The sequence below is a fragment of the Parasteatoda tepidariorum genome, chromosome 3 (genome assembly GCF_982258835.1).
Source record: "Parasteatoda tepidariorum strain Cologne lab strain chromosome 3, Ptep-v5.0, whole genome shotgun sequence".
In the NCBI taxonomy this organism is placed as follows: Eukaryota; Metazoa; Arthropoda; class Arachnida; order Araneae; family Theridiidae; genus Parasteatoda; species Parasteatoda tepidariorum.
Genome location: NC_141757.1, coordinates 11,595,240 through 11,612,391, shown reverse-complemented (window position 1 = coordinate 11,612,391; position 17,152 = coordinate 11,595,240). Strand labels below are relative to the sequence as shown.

General features: G+C 31.5%; 1 protein-coding gene across 12 annotated transcripts in view; it reads left to right on the top strand.

Moving 5' to 3' along the window:
* LOC107446001 (cell adhesion molecule Dscam1) overlaps positions 1–17,152 on the top strand; it is a 139,629-nt gene that overhangs the window by 113,784 nt on the left and 8,693 nt on the right. For 8 of the 12 annotated variants that reach the window (XM_087158799.1, XM_087158791.1, XM_087158794.1 and 5 more), the window contains 8 exons: positions 234–419; positions 2,325–2,615; positions 3,440–3,613; positions 5,309–5,521; positions 7,215–7,357; positions 9,236–9,299; positions 9,912–10,142; positions 11,626–11,824. In XM_087158799.1, the coding sequence (XP_087014925.1) occupies positions 234–419; positions 2,325–2,615; positions 3,440–3,613; positions 5,309–5,521; positions 7,215–7,357; positions 9,236–9,299; positions 9,912–10,142; positions 11,626–11,824 (1,501 nt within the window). Of the gene's footprint in view, positions 1–233; positions 420–2,324; positions 2,616–3,439; positions 3,614–5,308; positions 5,522–7,214; positions 7,358–9,235; positions 9,300–9,911; positions 10,143–11,625; positions 11,825–15,075; positions 15,245–17,152 lie in introns of those variants that run through there. The other 4 variants (XM_087158793.1, XM_087158796.1, XM_087158798.1 and 1 more) reach the window with 3 other exon arrangements.

Genomic DNA, 17,152 nt, shown 5'->3' with positions numbered 1-17,152 from the left:
CCCACCAAAAAAAAGAACAAAAAAAATATAAAAGAATGGTTTTGAAAATCAAATCAATTTTAGTTAATAAGCTAATTGAATTTTTTTTTAAAAATCAATCTCAGTCATTAAAATATTTTAACGACATTGGTAGGAAAAAATAAGCCTATAAAGGTCAGTTCAAACTAAAATATTCCAATGACAGTCTAAATTTAAACAAATCTACTAAAATTTTGTTCTTACTTTTCATGTAGGTTATGAGCTTCATTACAAAGCAGAAGATGGTGAGTGGCAGCAGAGACGGTTCCTTAGCAAAAACCACACTTACAGATTAGAGGGGTTGGAGTGTGGCGTTAAATATCAACTTTACGTAGTTCCTCTAACCAGTGAGGGGAAGGGGGAGAGGAGTAATCCTCTCTCATTCAAGACACAAGGTTCTGGTGAGTCCACTTATAGTTATGTTTTTATAATCTTGTTCTAAGAATGCATTTTTCCTATTCATCAACACTTGTATACATAGCAGACTGAAAGATTTATCACCAGTCAGAAGACACACAGGGTTACTTTTTTAGTTACCCTTTTCATGTTGATCTGACACATGAGGCCTCTTACTTATTTCTCCATGTAATCCTGTCAATATTGTCCTCCCTTATGAATTTTTGCTATGCAAATCTGGGCCTCCTTTTTTTTTTTTTTTTTTTGTCATCAGGTGCCCATGCACTTGAACATTTGCAAGATTGTTTTTATTACCCTAGCAGCAAAATTTAATTGGGCCTTCATTGAACCAATATTAATGAATCCTGACTCAATAAGGGTTCAAAGAGCCGTTATTTTCCCAATATTAGCCCTATATAAAATTGTCCGATTTTCCTGATATTTTACTGCTACTTTACAACCAATATCGGCCCTATATAGAATTATCAGATTCCTTCGATATTTTATATTCATTAATCAGCCAATATAGGCCCCTTAAAGCAGGGTTTGTTGATTTAAATCAAATGATTTATATATATATACATTGATTTAAAAAGTTAAAAAAGAGTGTTTTAAATTATTGATACTTTTATTATTTCTTTTCTTAGTATTAAAATTTATTATTGCTGCATTAATTAATTTTAGCTAACAAATTTGAAATTACATTTTTTAAAATCTTTTTATTCTTGAGATTGAAAGTACAGATTAAAGTAAACATTTAAGTATTTTTTCTCATATTATGTTTACAGTATTTTTGACATTATCAGATTTTCTATAAAGAAATTTTGTGGGAAAAAAATTTCAATAAGTAGGTACATAGATTTAAAAAAAAAATTTTTTTTAGCTTAACTTATCTATTTTGATATAGGATTAAAAATGAATATTTTAACATTATAATATTTAGATTAAATATTGATTTATTTTTTGATAAATGAAGACATTTATAAACACAATCTGTTGCATTTATTTTGTGATTTTAAAAATCAAGAGAAAAAAAAATCAATTTTAAATTAAAATTATGGTTTGGTAATTGAAGCTTTGTTTTAATAGTTAAAGTATTCTTTAAATTCTCTATTTCATCTAGTCTTTAAATTTCAATCATGCATTTGTTTCGAAATGGTTGCTATGCATTCAAAGCTATGTATTATTATGAAAAAAATTTTTTAGGTAGTTAGAGCTTCTAAAATATTCTTATAATACAGTTTTAATATTAATTTAATTTTGATTAAGCATTTATAAAGTTTTTTTAGTCATAAATCAAAGTTCTTACAGTGTCTTTGAATAAAAATCGAAAAAATCTGATTTAAATTGTAAAAAATCAGATTTAAATCAAAAAAATCATGAACCTGACCATAGAGGCTGATATTGCCCCTATATAGGACCAATATTAAAAAATCTTAAAACCTCAAGGATTTGAAAATGATAATTTGTGATGAGCATCAAAAATTTGCTACTACGAAACACATACAATTCACCGCCAATATACTGACATTAAAAATACAAAAAATTTTCGTTTATAATTAGTTAAAAATTACTTGCCTTTCACTTTTATGTGAAAAAAAAATTTTTTAAGGAAATTTTTTTTCAATTATGTAAGTGGGCAACATTACATGAGAAAAAGACATTTTAAATAATCTTTTTATCACTAATTTAATATTAAATATGGATATTTACTCGTAGCGACAAGCTTACTATTATAACAATTTCATCTGCAATTATGAATTTTCAATACAATGAACTTTTACAGTATTTTCTGAGTAAATGTAACTTTGAAAAAAAAAATTTAACCATACAATTTGAAAGATCCATAAATTCTGTTTTAATGAATTGATTTACAAAATCGTCATATTTTTTTGACTTTCTATTTTTAGTTCCTGTTGCTCCAAAGCAAGATGATATGATTTTCACGAATGCAACTCACCTCGTATTGCATTTGTCGAGTTGGCAGGGCAACGGCTGTCCAATCACACGTATGAGCATCGAGTACCGACCGCACAGTCACAGCAGGTGGACAATGTTGACCGATCACGTGAATCCCGAGCAGCAGAATCAACTTGTTGTGCCTGACCTGGCTGCTGAGACATGGTATGTTGTAAAATTGACAGCCTACAATGCTGCCGGTTCAACGACAGCAGAATATGATGTCATCACCTTAACAAATGGTATTCATTTTTTATTTATTATTTTTGATAACTCATTTTTTTTCTTCTCCTACATCATATTTGTAAAAATATTCTGGTAAAATCCTAGAATATCCCACCTCTTGGCTGGTGGATAGTCAAATACAGCAGGTTTCTCACCAGGCACACCATTTGACCAGGCATTTTGGACTGGTCACTTCCTCGGTTTGAGTTTTTTTCCTTGTATTAGCTTCGCCAAGGCGGGGGCATACAGGGCTGTTGCCCCAGGCCCCCACATCAGATGGGGGCTCCAAATTCAATAGAAAGTTCATTTTATGTTTTCTTCTTTACTGAACTTTTTTGAAACAAAATCTCAGTAGTGTAAAATTCGTAAGCTATATATTAACTTCTTCATGTATGGACACAAAATATCTATATTTTGTAAATACATGACTTTCTAGAGTGGAATTCAACAAAATTTTCGCAATTAAATGGACAAATTTGACCAATGAAAAGCCAATATTTTTGCATATCGCGAAATTAATATGTCTCCATAAAGTTCGTTTCTTCGTTATTGAAGTAGTGAAGCAGAGGGGGGAGGGGAGCCAAAAGAAGTTTTTGCCCCATGCTCCAATTGGGCCCTAATGACTGGTGGCAATTGATTATCGTATGGAAAATATTTTACAAAATTCTCTGTTGCCTGTACTTGTATCATTTGCTTACCATTAGTAATGGCATAAGAAATTTGTTTTAATTGACTTACGATAGTTGTTTATTTTTCATGACTTTTTTGCTCACTGTGTAAAAGTTTTGATGTTAACTTAAATCTATGAATAACAAAATTATTCTTGTCTCTGAAAAAAAAGCCTTTCCTGACCATGGGTCTCAAGGACAGCTACCCTCTGCAACCTCTTTCTTTGAAGATACTACCACTCTTGTTTCCATGGCATCCTCTGGAGTTGTTTTAATTGCGGGCATTGTTGCTGTTGTTTGCCTTATAATGTACAAAAGGAGAAGGAACTCTGGACATCACTACAGAGGTAATAATATCACTCTTCAGCTCAATTTATATATGTACTTCGCCAAATGTGATAATAAAATTGTGTTTTGGCGAAAGTGTTGGCGGCTGATTTCTCCACTAAAAAGGAAAATATTTAACTTGATCCTCGAAATTAATTTTTCTAAACAAATCAGTATTTTTTTATTCAATCACAGTCATTTTTAGTAGATGTGATGCATAACCAGTTAGAATTGTGTCCAGATAATATAAGCCTGAAACAAACTACAGTAAAAAAAAATTCTATGGGTATTCTTCTTTCTCTTATCATTAAAAAATTGTTAAGAAGTATTGTTGAGTAAGAGATGTAAGCTAAATAATGTGAAGAAAGCAGTGATGTAGAAATACATGCGACCAGAAAAACTAACTATTTCATTCACTAGTTACAACAGTAATGGTCAAGTGTAACCACAACCTTTGAAATGTGGATTTTTCAGTAACCTTCACTTTTAACAAGAAAATAAATGATTACGGCATTCATGGGAGAGGCAAAAGATGTTCTGTGATGTCAAAAATATTTATGACATCGACAGCAAAACATATACAGTAGGGAACCGATTATCCGGAACGATCGGGACCATCACTATTCTGGATAACTGATTTTTCCGGTTTTCTGAATCGCTACAAAAAGCCGTTTTTTTATTGTTAAACCCAACTAAAAAAAATTTTGGGGGGGGGGGGGGAAATAATCTTAAAAAGAAGAAAAAACGATGAAGTAATACACTAATGATTATTTCCAAAATGATGGTAAGGTGAACATCTTTCAAAAAAGAAAGAAAAATCCTAAAATCTTATGAGGAAAAAAAAATTTTGTTTAAAAAATGGTGGGAAAATTTATCGAATTTCGTTCCGGTTTTTTGGTTTTCCGGTTTTCTGATTTCCGGATAATGGGTTCTGTACTGTATTTGATATGAGTAAAGCTAAGATTGAAAAAACTCCCTCTCCTCTAGAGGGAATAAAATGTTTATTTCTTTCTTCCCTTAACCTCCTGCTACCGTTAGCACAATGACCCTTGTGAGGAAGGGTCAGGAAAGTCAACAGAACATACCAAAAATTAAACAAATAAATTATTCTTTCTGATAACTAGTTGTAAACATGCGATTTGATTTATTTATTTTTTTTTGCATTCGTTTTATTTCAATAATTTCTTTATAAAACATTTTACGTACTAATTCAAGGGTTGTAAAATATTTTCACTGATGTTGTGCAAAAAATTTTACTTGTATATAAAATACATTCTTTAAAAAAATAATTAATTCTCAAGGGAAATTATACAAAATACTTTTCATTTCAATAAGAGCGAATTTATATAGGTGTTGTAAAAATTGCTATAATTCTTAGAAAACCTTGAAATATTATATGTTTCTTTTTAAATAAAATGAATACATAATTTATGTTTAAAGGAAAGCATAGTAGGTAATCAATAATATACTTCATTCAGAGATTAAATTGTTCCCCTAATTTTTAATGCTTTTTTTGAAAACCACAACTCAAGAAAATTTAGTTTTAATTGAGGTGTAGTAATGTTGAGTTCGTAATGTTTAGGCGTATTCATCAAAATACATAACATTTCAAAATCTTTAACACACAATAAATTTAATACTAGCATTTATAAGGTGACTTTCTCCTGTATATTTGTAAAACGTAAGGTTGATGTTAAAACAAAATTTGTTTTCAGAAGCGAGGGCAGATGTGTCAACCACAACGTCTCTGATGGCTCACATGGATAAGAAAACAGGAAGATCGTCTGAAGCCAGTAGACAACACAACAGTAGGGGTGGAGATCTCCCATCATACTTCTCATCCCCTGTCAGGAAAGTAGTTGCTCCGACATCAGCACCTCCTCAGTCACGCCAGCAGTCAACAACAGCAGGTCCCTCTACCAGCCATTGTGAGTATCTCTATTGAAATCATGGTGCATAGCATTTTTAAAAAGAGCTTAAAGGTGCTTATTTTTGATTTTCGTTTTTTAAAAGCCCTTAAAGGTGCTTTTTTCATAAAAGGTTTTTAAAAAGTGCTTAGTATTTCCTTTTCGGAAATTATATATTTTTTCTTTACTATGTCGATTTTTGTCACGTATTATGCAAAAGCATGCTTTTCACATTGTTCAATTCACCGTTTTCTCAATTCATTCAACCACAATCCATTTCGGAGTAATGCCGGCTTGTAGCGTATGCAAGCGTCAATCATTTTACATGTCCGCATGTGGGAATACTGAACTGGGTTTGGTGATATTCTTGCTCCCTCATGTGCAACTCTGCATTTTGCAAGATATTCCCAAACTGAGGCTTCATTTTCCACCCTCTGAACCGAAAAACCTTTCAATCTTTTTATGTTGGCTAATATAATCAGGAAAAGAGTTCTTTGTCAGAAACCAGTTATTTTATCATGATCATGTGAAGTCTTTGAAAATATTTTGCATTTTGTTAACATATATAGTGCTTGAAAATATTTTTTGAGTGCTTAAAAAGTACTTAAAAGGTGCTTATTTTTTGTTGAAAGATTTGGCTATGCACCCTGAACATCCTTCTTCCACGGGTTGAAAATATTTGCTATCACCACTTTTAGTTTCTATAACTTCTTCAAAGCTCTTTTATAATGTCATGTGATTGCACCTCATTTATGTTGAGGAAAGGTGCTTAGTATTCTTCTGAGCATCATAAAATAAGTTTGCACCAAATAATATTTTATTATAACTAAATATTCAAAATTACAATGCTAAAGGTCTCATAAAAGTACCAATACTTTAATGCCTGCACCACCGTGTTATGTAACAATTCTTTGGTACTTAAGTCTATCAGAATTTATTGACCTATTATTACTGATTGAACTTTTTATAATATGGCCATAAAATTTGAGACCCATACCTAAGTAATCACATACAAAAACTTTTGTAAGAATGCTGTAAATTGTTTTAAAAAATATCATTTAGCCTGAATATAAAGGTCTGAAGTTGAAACTGAGGTGAGCTACAGTCCTAATCTAGGACTTACTGAGGACAAAAAAGAGTGAGTTACACTTTGCTATCTGGCCTCGTGACATATTGTTTTGATGTATTTTTTTATACTGAATCGAAAAAATCCTCACCCATGTCAATACAACTAGTAGATCAGAAGTTATGAAAGATTTTATAAGTACATTGTTCAAGGGATTGCTGTGCCGTCAAATTTTTAGATCTTAAATTTATATAAAAATTAAATTTTATTATTAAAAAATACATAATGAAACATATTTTATTTTTTTACTGATAAAAAACTTTTTTTTACTCACATTTTTTAACACTTTTACAATTTGTGATGTATTTAAATTTAGCTTAAATGAGAATTGAAAAATTTATCACATATAAAGTATTCTTAATTTTTATTAGTTTCCCTTTAATTACATCAGATAAGATATAAACTTATAAATCAAAAGCACATAGTTCTATAGTAAACAAATTTAGGATCTAAAATCTGCAAAATTCTAAAAGACGGAAAGCTTCCAAGCACAAACTGTTCAAATTTCAAAGAGTCTGTTGTACCTTAAAATGTTTCAAACTTAGTATATTTGTTTCAAAAATGAACAAAATTTCATTCTGCTCACAGCTTCACATTCTGTTCCCGAGTATGAAGATGAAATTGCACCCTATGCAACCTTTCAGCTTCCCCCTCCCCCTGGTGAAGAAGGTGAGACAGAAGAGTTCAAAACGTTCAGTGTTCACCACGGAGAACCTCCTTATTTAACAAAGGTAAATTTACAATTTTATGAAATGCTTCTCTTTCATGTTGAATATTTTCAGCCTATCATTATTATTTCCTATTATTATTATTTTAAATAGAACAATCACTCATTTTAACTGTACGATGAGTCATAGAATGGCATCTCTGAGGTATTTTATTTTGACATCATCAAAAACTTCAGTTTCTTTTCTATGTTTTTAGATATTCTTTTGCCATACCCATTTTATTAGAACTGAATTTTTCTCAATTGAACGTTTTTCGTATTCCTAATGTTGCGAGGAAGGACAATAATAAATGTTTTTCATTGGTAAAGACTTTGTTTCATAAATAAAGCTGTATTATGCAGGGCGTGTGAAACGTTTGGAAGCAGTCAAAAATTTTCAGAAATATACATTTAATTGAATAAGGACAAATAGACACATTTTATATTTTTTGCATAGGGTGATTATGTTACCAATTAGTTAGTATTCCTAAAGAAATACACTTGTTAATTTTGTAATCTTTTTTTTAAAGAAGGAACATCCAAAACACATTGGAAAAATATTTGTAAATGAACAGAAAAAAAAATTATCTTATCTTCTTATTAGAGTTAAAACCTAATGCTTGAGTGATCGCCCTGCTAAATTTGATGATCTAGTATGAAAGCTCTTTTTAAACTTTACATTCCATACTTTTCTGAATCATATTACTTCAAACATTAAAATATGCAAAAAGTATACAGAAACACGTAATGTTATATTATTTAATTTTGAAAAAAAGTTTTTTATAACAGTTTTTATCAAAAAATTTAAAGTTTTAATAAAAAATCATTATTTATAGACTAAAAAAATTAAAATAAAAACTGCTTATGATAATAAAAAATAAAAATAAAAATTTGCAAATTCCTCTTATTGAAATAAAAGATTTTCATAGTTTTTTTTTATTAACCCTAAAGTTTGTATTCAGATGTAGAAAACCATTCTGTAGAAAGCTATCATCAAATTATTAACAAGTTAATTTTTTATTATAAAAATCATAACATTTACCTGCTTTATAAATCCAGAGAATTCCAAAATTAAATGTTCTTCGTTTAAAAATTTTATTCTCAAACAAAATATATACATAGATTATCCCTTTATTAATTTAAGATGAAATACCACACAATAAAATTTTATAATTGTAAGATTTCAATATGTAACTTTAAAAACAGAATAGCTGAATTCTTGTTGAAATTAATCATTCAAAATTAAAAAATACTTACCAAGAAAACGATAAAAATTTATTAATAATCAACATAAATGATACTATTTCAAGTAATTCGAATGATTCTTTATTGCTGTTTTCCGAATTATATAGATACAGAAATATATACTATTCTAAAAAAGAAGAAGAATATTCTATAACTGGTGTTCCGTACTTTCTGAAGTCACATTTATTTATTGGAATGAAGTTGTTGAAGTCAATGTTGACTTCACTTCAATTCGTAATGAATTGAAGACAAAAAAATATTTTACCATAATACACACATCTGTAACAGCATGCAATCATGAAATCAGAATTTATGTTGTTGATAATAGAAAGGTAAAAATTATTAAAAAATTGTTCTTCAAATGTTTGGCGTGCTCTGTTTCTGAAAGATTTACCAATGTTCTGGGTAGTTTTTTCAAGTTCTTCTGCTTTTTCCTTGGGGAAACTTTGCTTCTTATTTGCTACTCAGAAAATGGTGTCCGACTCTGCCAATGATTCTGATAGAACTAAATGAAAACCTAATAAATAGTAGCCTGAAAATATCCACCCTGCTAGAGGGCGTATTCAGGCGTTGCGATTGCTAATAGTTTCTTGTTGTATTACTATCTCCTGTTTATTACCTGATAGAAAATAAAATATTTAAAACAAATTTTTTTCAGGCCAGTTTAGATCCACCGTCAAGTAAAAGTGGAAAAGCAAGTGAAGAACTCTATCAGAGCCAAGGTAACTTCTTTTAAATTTTTTATTTATACATAGGCCTTTAAATCAACAACAAAAAGAAAGCTTTAAATGAATATACAAAAAGAATAAATAGTCACCTAGTATCACAAAAACGATCCTGAACTGATCACAACTTATACTTGGCTTACTAGGACAATACACTTAACATCATTTTATTTTTGATGAACTTCTGCGCATGTTACACATGTATGACCGATACTGCTACTACAGAAGATGCTTGAAGTTGTAGCCTGAGGCTAAAGATCAATATTGCATAAATGTTGCATGAAACAGTGCACCTTGTTACATTAAGCAGTATTCCGACAAGTCTATTAATTTTCACTTGAAAAATTTTCTATTTTTAATTTATCAATAAGAAATGATTGTTTCTCAGATTTTAAGTGCAGAAAAATGAATATCAGACAGGATAAATGACTAATTTTTATTTTATTTTATTCTTTATTTCATAATTTTGATTTTATCATTTATAAGCTCTAAGTGTGGAACAAGCATTATCACAATTTCGTTAATAAGTTTATGTAGGTAGGCACCTGCGTAAAATTTCCAATGTAGCTTGTGTTCTTTTAGTTTATAGCTCCTTTTCATTACTTTCAGCGCCCAATAGTCATAGTCTTACTTCAGGTTCTTCTAATCAAGAGGAACTCCTCCGAGCTTATGAGTATGCTCGTCGCCACCCTCCTCCTCCTCTACACTACGACAACAACAGCAATAATCGCACAACCACTGAGTCAGAGGCTACCGACCCTGGCATCCGACAGTTTAGTGGCACACCTCCGAAGCCCAACGAGAGAAGACAGGGTGCGTGCCTTACGCCTGGAACTCAAAGTAAGTCTCCTTATAAAATCGCACAATAACATGGTCTGTAGCGTTTTTCAAAAGTGCTTAGAGGTGTTTTTTAAAAAGTGCTTAATTTTCGGTTTTAGAACATGAAATTTTTGTAACGTATTATTAAAAAGTGTGGATTTCGCATTGTTCTACTCAACGTTTTCACAATTTATTCAAACACAACTGTCGGTCCCTAGCGTATGAAAGCGCCAATCATTTTGCAGGTTTGGTGAAATACTTGTGGGTCCTCATTTGTGTATATTGAGCTGAGTGCGGTGAGATTTTTGCAATCTCATGTGCAACACTGCTGCATTTTGCAAGATATTCTAAATTTCCGTCTTCGTTTTCATCCTTTGAAATCAAGCCGGCCGGCTTGTGTAGGGGTTAGGGAACTGCCCTTGCATCAGAAAGGTTCTGGGTTCGAATCCCGGGCAAGGCATGGTTGTTCTTTCCTTCTCTGTACTATCTGTCTTTACTGTGGGGGGAACAACGTTGGCCCATCTAACATAGTGCCCCTGAAAGAGTGGCCAACAAGTCTGCCCTTCAGATGCCTGTATGACGTAAGTCATTCTCCAGGTGAGAATTGGAAGAAAAAAAATCCTTTGACACCAAAACGAAAAATCTCTCCATCATTTTATGGTGGCTAATATAGTTAAGAAAAGAGTTCTTTGTTAGAAACTAGTTATTTTATCATAATTATGTAAAGTCTTTGAAAATTATTTTGCATTTTCTTAGTGCTTAAAAAGTACTTGATGCCTATTTTTTGTTGAAAGATTTGGCTATGCACTCACTGAACTGTCATTGTGGAGAACTGGACTTTGATCTTCTGTGGTTTCTTGGAGCCCATCTTGCTTCAGATTGATGGGTACCAGCTTATCTGAGAAGTAAAGGTGACCTGTGCCCAGTGCTGACCACAATGCCCCAATTATGCCATTAGTCTCGAAATTATAACCGTCGTCAAACAGTCGGCCCAATATTTTGGTTTTACGACCACTAGTGTTCAACTCCGTAACCTCGTCATTTTTAACCCAAGAGAACAAGGGAACTCCTGGATCAAGTATTCAAATTTGTTGAAAATGAAAAATAACTTATCCCTATTAATAACATAAAAACTGAGTAAAAAATCACAAATTTAATTTTTACCCAGAAAGCATGTAAACCTTATGGCAACCTTGTGTTGGAATTTTTCTTTTTATTCTCACGGAAATGTTTGTAAGGTTAGACGGTTTAAACATAAACCGCATAACAAACCTTTTTAGGTTTACATTAAAAGGTTTTTGCTGAGCTAAAAGAAATTTTATTTTGCTATCTGGGAAGGATCAAATTTTAAAAAAAAAATTAAAAAAAAGGTGATCCATAAAAAAAATTTATCATTCAATTTAAATCAACGAACTTTGCTTGTTTGCTCTTCAATGTTTAAATGTAGGCTAATTTCATTGATGTATTTCCCTCTTTCAATTGTTGAAATATTTATGTTTTTCAGCCGGCCAAAACACTGATACGAGTAGTAGTGCTTCGGATGAGGCCACTCCTGTGAACACTCCCCACAGTGCAAGGATCATACCGTCTGGCTTTGGAGCCCTCCCCAGAGACAGAAGCAGATCCTCATGGGGAGGGCAGAAGGGTCGAACCCAATCAAATTCCAAGAAATCATCCGCCTCCTCAAAAGGCATCAAGAAAGGGTAATTTCTTCATTTGTTTTCCGATCAAAACATGCCCCCTTTTTTAAAAAAATAATTCATATATTTATGTCATCTCCATAATTAAGAAATAAATCACCTTTTCAAGCTTGTGCAGTTGCCTGTTCAACCCTTAATAACTTTTGCTTTCTTACAATGCCCATTAGAAAAAAAAGAATGTATGCAAAATAAATATTACTATCCAGTAATATATTAAAATAGTAAATATAAAATATTATGCCGATATTTAACAGCTGCCCGTCCAGGGCAATTTACTGCTGTTTAGCAGTACCTTCATAAATTCAACTTTAGGAAAAACCTTAGTTTCACAAAATACTTTTAAAAAGACAAATTTTAAGATTCTCCCCTCCGCTTCTTAAAATTTTGTTTTTGTATCCCCGTAAAAAACAATTAATCTTGGGTTAATTACGCTTTTTGACTTTCTATGGAACTGTCCCTCAGATTACTGCTATGATGTAGTAGAAGAATTCGCTTTCCACCCAGTTTGTAAGAAAACCACTTTTCCTCCCCATACCTGGCTGAGAGCATGCCATAATCCCGAAGCGCCACGGGAGAAAAGAAGCGTCTGCCACTTCATTCCTTAATTGAGATGGAAGAAAAGTCACTTGTACCATGCAAATCCTGTTCTCGTTGCAATCTATGTAAAAGAATAGCTTTTCCCCCAACTGTCTTCTACGAATAGGTAGCATGTGTTTAGTCCAATAGTGTGGTGTGGTAAGCCTAACTGGTTGCTTACGTCATATCAAAGCAAGCTTTTTTCGCCGAGTTTTTTTTAAATTAAGCATTGAGGCTCTCTCTATATGAACTGTACAGGAAGTCGAAATTCGAACATTATTCTAAATTTATTCTAACAGACCTTTATTTTTTTATGATGCATTTTTTTCTCTGCGAAACTTTTTTTGTGTATGACCTAGTCAAAACTGTTCTCATAATGAAAATAACTTTTGTGCTAGTACTGTTACATGCATGTTTTTATTAAAGTTAAGTTGAGATTTAACTATGGACCAATTTTTAAATGTAAAAAAATAATAAAATACAATGAATTTTTTCAGATCTTAATGTGGCTGTTTATAGCATTCAAGAGTTTTAATGTAAACATTGTTAATTTACTTTTACTTTAAAGAGTGATTTCCTAAAGAAAGTCTGAAGCAAGTTGTAGATCAAATTTAAAACTGGAAAGTTCCTAATGTAATCATTACAAACTTATAACTCATTAATATATTTTCAAATGCTTTTTTCACATCAAAAGTTATTAAGGGAATGTGTCTGGTGACTGATGCAACAATAATTAAGTTTTTTTTCCTTAATTTTCGTACAAATTGTAGAAGAAAAAAAAGACTCAAGAAAAATTTTTTTTATTTGTATCATTCAAATTTTAGAAATCGATAAAAAAAATTAAGAAATAATGATTAAAACAAACAGCATGATGGTTATTTATTTGAGTAACCGTTTTTAAAGTGTTTGAAATAAACTTGAGTTGTAATCTTAACCTAATGACCGAAAAGTGATGACAGCACTATTAATAGTGTATGAATAAGGTTATATTCCAACAGAATTTGAATAACTCAATTAGCAAATCAAAGAATCTCACTGCCTATCTGATTGGACAGTCACATTCAGTTGTTCTTCCTTAGATCATTTTAAAAATACAAAAGTAAGGATAATCTTTAAAGAAGAGACTGTTAGGGGAAGTATTCTAGGATGAATAAAAATCCAGTTCAAAAGGAAACATTCAAATATATTTAATATATGGAAAAAATTGTTGCCCCATTGTAATTTTTTTACAAACCGAATCGTCCAGTAATAGAAATGGGATGAATTAACAATATTTCCTGTTTGTCTTATTATTGAAACCAGATAAAGTTGCTATTAAGTGTAATGTAATTATTGAAACCGGATAAGGTTGCTGTTAAGTGTAATGTAATTATTGAAACCAGATAAGGTTGCTATTAAGTGTAATGTAGCTTATTTTGAATCGTCATGAATAACACGCCATGCATGACAAATTTTACAAACGATATTTTCTAGTGGTAGCCAATTTTTTACTTTATCTCTGGATTTGAAATTTTTGATTTATAATTATTTTTACCAGCACAACATAAATAATTTAAATTACATACCCTGAAAATTATGAGTTATTTGTGTCAACGCCTGACAAAATGTATGAGATTACTAACAACTTTAATGATTTTACTCTGCTACCACTATGAAAAATCTCCAGCAAAAAATCGTTTAAAGTGGCAGCTATAACATATCAAAAGTTCTGACTAACAGGGGCAGAGGTAACTAAAATTTTCACCAACAGATGAACAAGCGTGTGTATAATATTAGAGGCTCATTCCCCTCTCCCCCAATAACTTTCCAAAACTGTAGAATTTCTTCATTCCGAAGTGGACTGATCGTAAAGACATGATACCCAGTAGAACACTAAAGTCAAGCCTCACTGGTTGCGGTCAGTAAACGGGGGTGACCACGTCGATCAGTCTGCGTAGGAACCGAGGGTATGTAATATCAGTCTTCGTTAAACTCCTCAACTTTGTGCAGGTAGTCGGGCTATTTAAGAAGGGGAGCCATCCCCTCTGCAGCAGATGTTTCCCGGACCGTCGTGCCCATTGTGCAGCTCTAGTGCGACGTAAATAAAGTACCTACCTACCTAGAATTTTTTCAATTTTATTCTTAAAAAAATTCTCTATCCAAACTCTACATCAATTAATCAATTGATTGCTTTTAGCTAGCAGAATTAGCAAATGATGAATTGATTGTGGTCTGTTGATCTAGCCTTAGTGGTTGTTGCCTTAAAGCCTCACAGAGTAACATCTAGGTATGACTATACAATTGCCTAATTTGAAAAAACACAAAAGTCATCTGCTGCATCATTATTACATGGAATAAAAAGTTTTTGCATCCCCATCTTCTAACAACGCTCAATACCCACACAAAATTTTAATCTTATTAGCAGACTATCTTGTCTAAGTTATAAATTTGTAATGGTTATTTCATTAACCCCTTCCCTGAAGAAAAAAAAAAAAGAGATTGTTGGAAAGTTTTGTCGAATGCATTTGCTCTAGTTTTGAGTTATTTATATATTCCGTTGGAAGACCTTATCTTGTATCAAAAGTGAATCATAAAATTAAAAAAAAAAAAATAGTGTAAATTAAATGCCGAGAAAAAATGGGGCAATATCTATAAATGACTGTTTTGAAGGTAAAATTGAATCCTGAATCTTCTTCCAGGCAACATCAGAAGAGGGATAAATAGCAATCAATTAGTGCATCTGTTATTATGAGTTTCTCAGTGATTTGGTTACTATAGTGACCAAGCACTGACTAAAGGAACTTTGCTTCTTCTCACCTATTGTGCCTCATCATCTGCAGGGTTTGACCCTAAGTGTCGCCACCTATTGTAAGTAAAAGGAAATACATCCCCCTAATACTTCTTAATCTTCTTAAGACAGTGGTTCTCAAACATTTTTCTCTCTTTTTTTTCCCTCCACTCTAATAATTTAAACTATTTTAACCATTTCATAACCTTATATATATTTAAAGTTTTTATATAATCATTTTTATATATTATCACAATCATTAAATGCCTTTGCCCATTATGAATGAATGAAGAATTAAATATTCAGCAGATACCGCCTCAAGATTTAATATGTCTTATACCCATTTAAAAAATTTTTTTAACAATTTATAATCCTCCATAAATTGAATACATTTCTATTCTTTTTTAAAAGAGCTTATTTTACGTTTCCATTTAAACTTTTTATTACCATTATGAGTTTTTTGTAATATAAATCATTTTCATGCTCTCAACCTTTAATTAGCTGGATTTGAAATTTTATGTTTTTTTTTTTTTTTTTAAATTTTGCTCCTTTTAATATATAAAATTATTTAGTTCCGATTATCATAAAATCAAATTGTGCATAGAGCAAAGCTATAAAGAGAGAACAGACTTCTTCAGGTGAATGTGTTCTTTTTGAATGCTAAAAGCCATACAATTTCTATACTTGAAATCTCTGTTAATGATTTATTGAGGATTATCTTCTAATTTATGTTAATAGAGATTATAAGTGTGCTTGAATCATCAAAATTTTTCTTCTTTTCATCACAAAAACATTCTAAATGTCAGAATGTTGAAAATAACTAAGATTGCAGAATTTTCATTTTCCTTACATTTTATGTATATTGTGATATTAATTTTGTATTAAGTTTACGACCTGTTTGAATTTATAAATTGCGGAAAACTTTTATGAATGGTAGAATTACGCGTAAACTTAAACAGAAATCACAATAAAACTCCTCAGAATATTAAACCTGTTCACACATCGCCTTGTAATCATAACATAAGCGGAGAGATACACCGGAAGTTTTCTAATTTTTTTCCAGCTTTAGGAAGCTTGTTATTGTTTACATTCAGTCAACCATCCATAAATGCGGCTTTGAAGAGAACTCCTCCAGACTAAAAGTTTGGTGCTGTCTGCTGGTATGGTAACAAGCGAGAGCACATTTCTAATGGGGGTGAAATGGAGATGTCAATTGGTTTACTCAGACTGACCCATGTGCATAGAGCAAAGCAAAACTATTCACCCCACACCCCTATTTGAAGTTACTTTCCCTCGTAACCATGGTACCCGCCACGGCGCGAGACTGGTGTCTCGAGGAGTTCTCCTGAAAACCGCACAATAAATGCACCTCGTGCTAAGAAAAAAACACTACCTTTGCAGAATAATATTTAGGAAAAGTCCTTGGATTTTTAAGTTTTGTTAGACGAGACAGATTGTTGAGGATCGCTGTCTTAAGCCTTGCCAAAGAGTCCGTGGATGTGGGATTTCAGAAATGATTAAGAAGTATGCCCCCCTCAATTCATTCATTAATTCTATATTTTGAGAGCCACTGGTAAAAGTTTTTATTTTAATTCATTTCAAAGTGATTTTCAGGTATAGGTCAGAAATATGAACATTCTTACAGCATGAGAGTGAACTTAAAATAATGAATCGTGAATCATACTTTTCCACGTTATACTGTGTGGAAAAGCCATTATGGAAAATTCTTTCACTTACATGCAATGTTGAGAGAAAAGTGGTAAAACTAGAGTAAATCATGAAGTTTCAAATTCTGCAAAAAGAAATGCATTCAAAATATCAAAATGCAAACAAATTATGGCCCTAAGAGACATAATCTTGAAGTTGGTTTGCTGTAATTTGTCTGCATTTTTAGTATACTCTCCCTATCACAAAGTTGAAGAAACGCTAAAAAAATTTCGAGATAGAGAGTTTTCGAGATAACAAGTTCATAACTAAATATGTTCTAA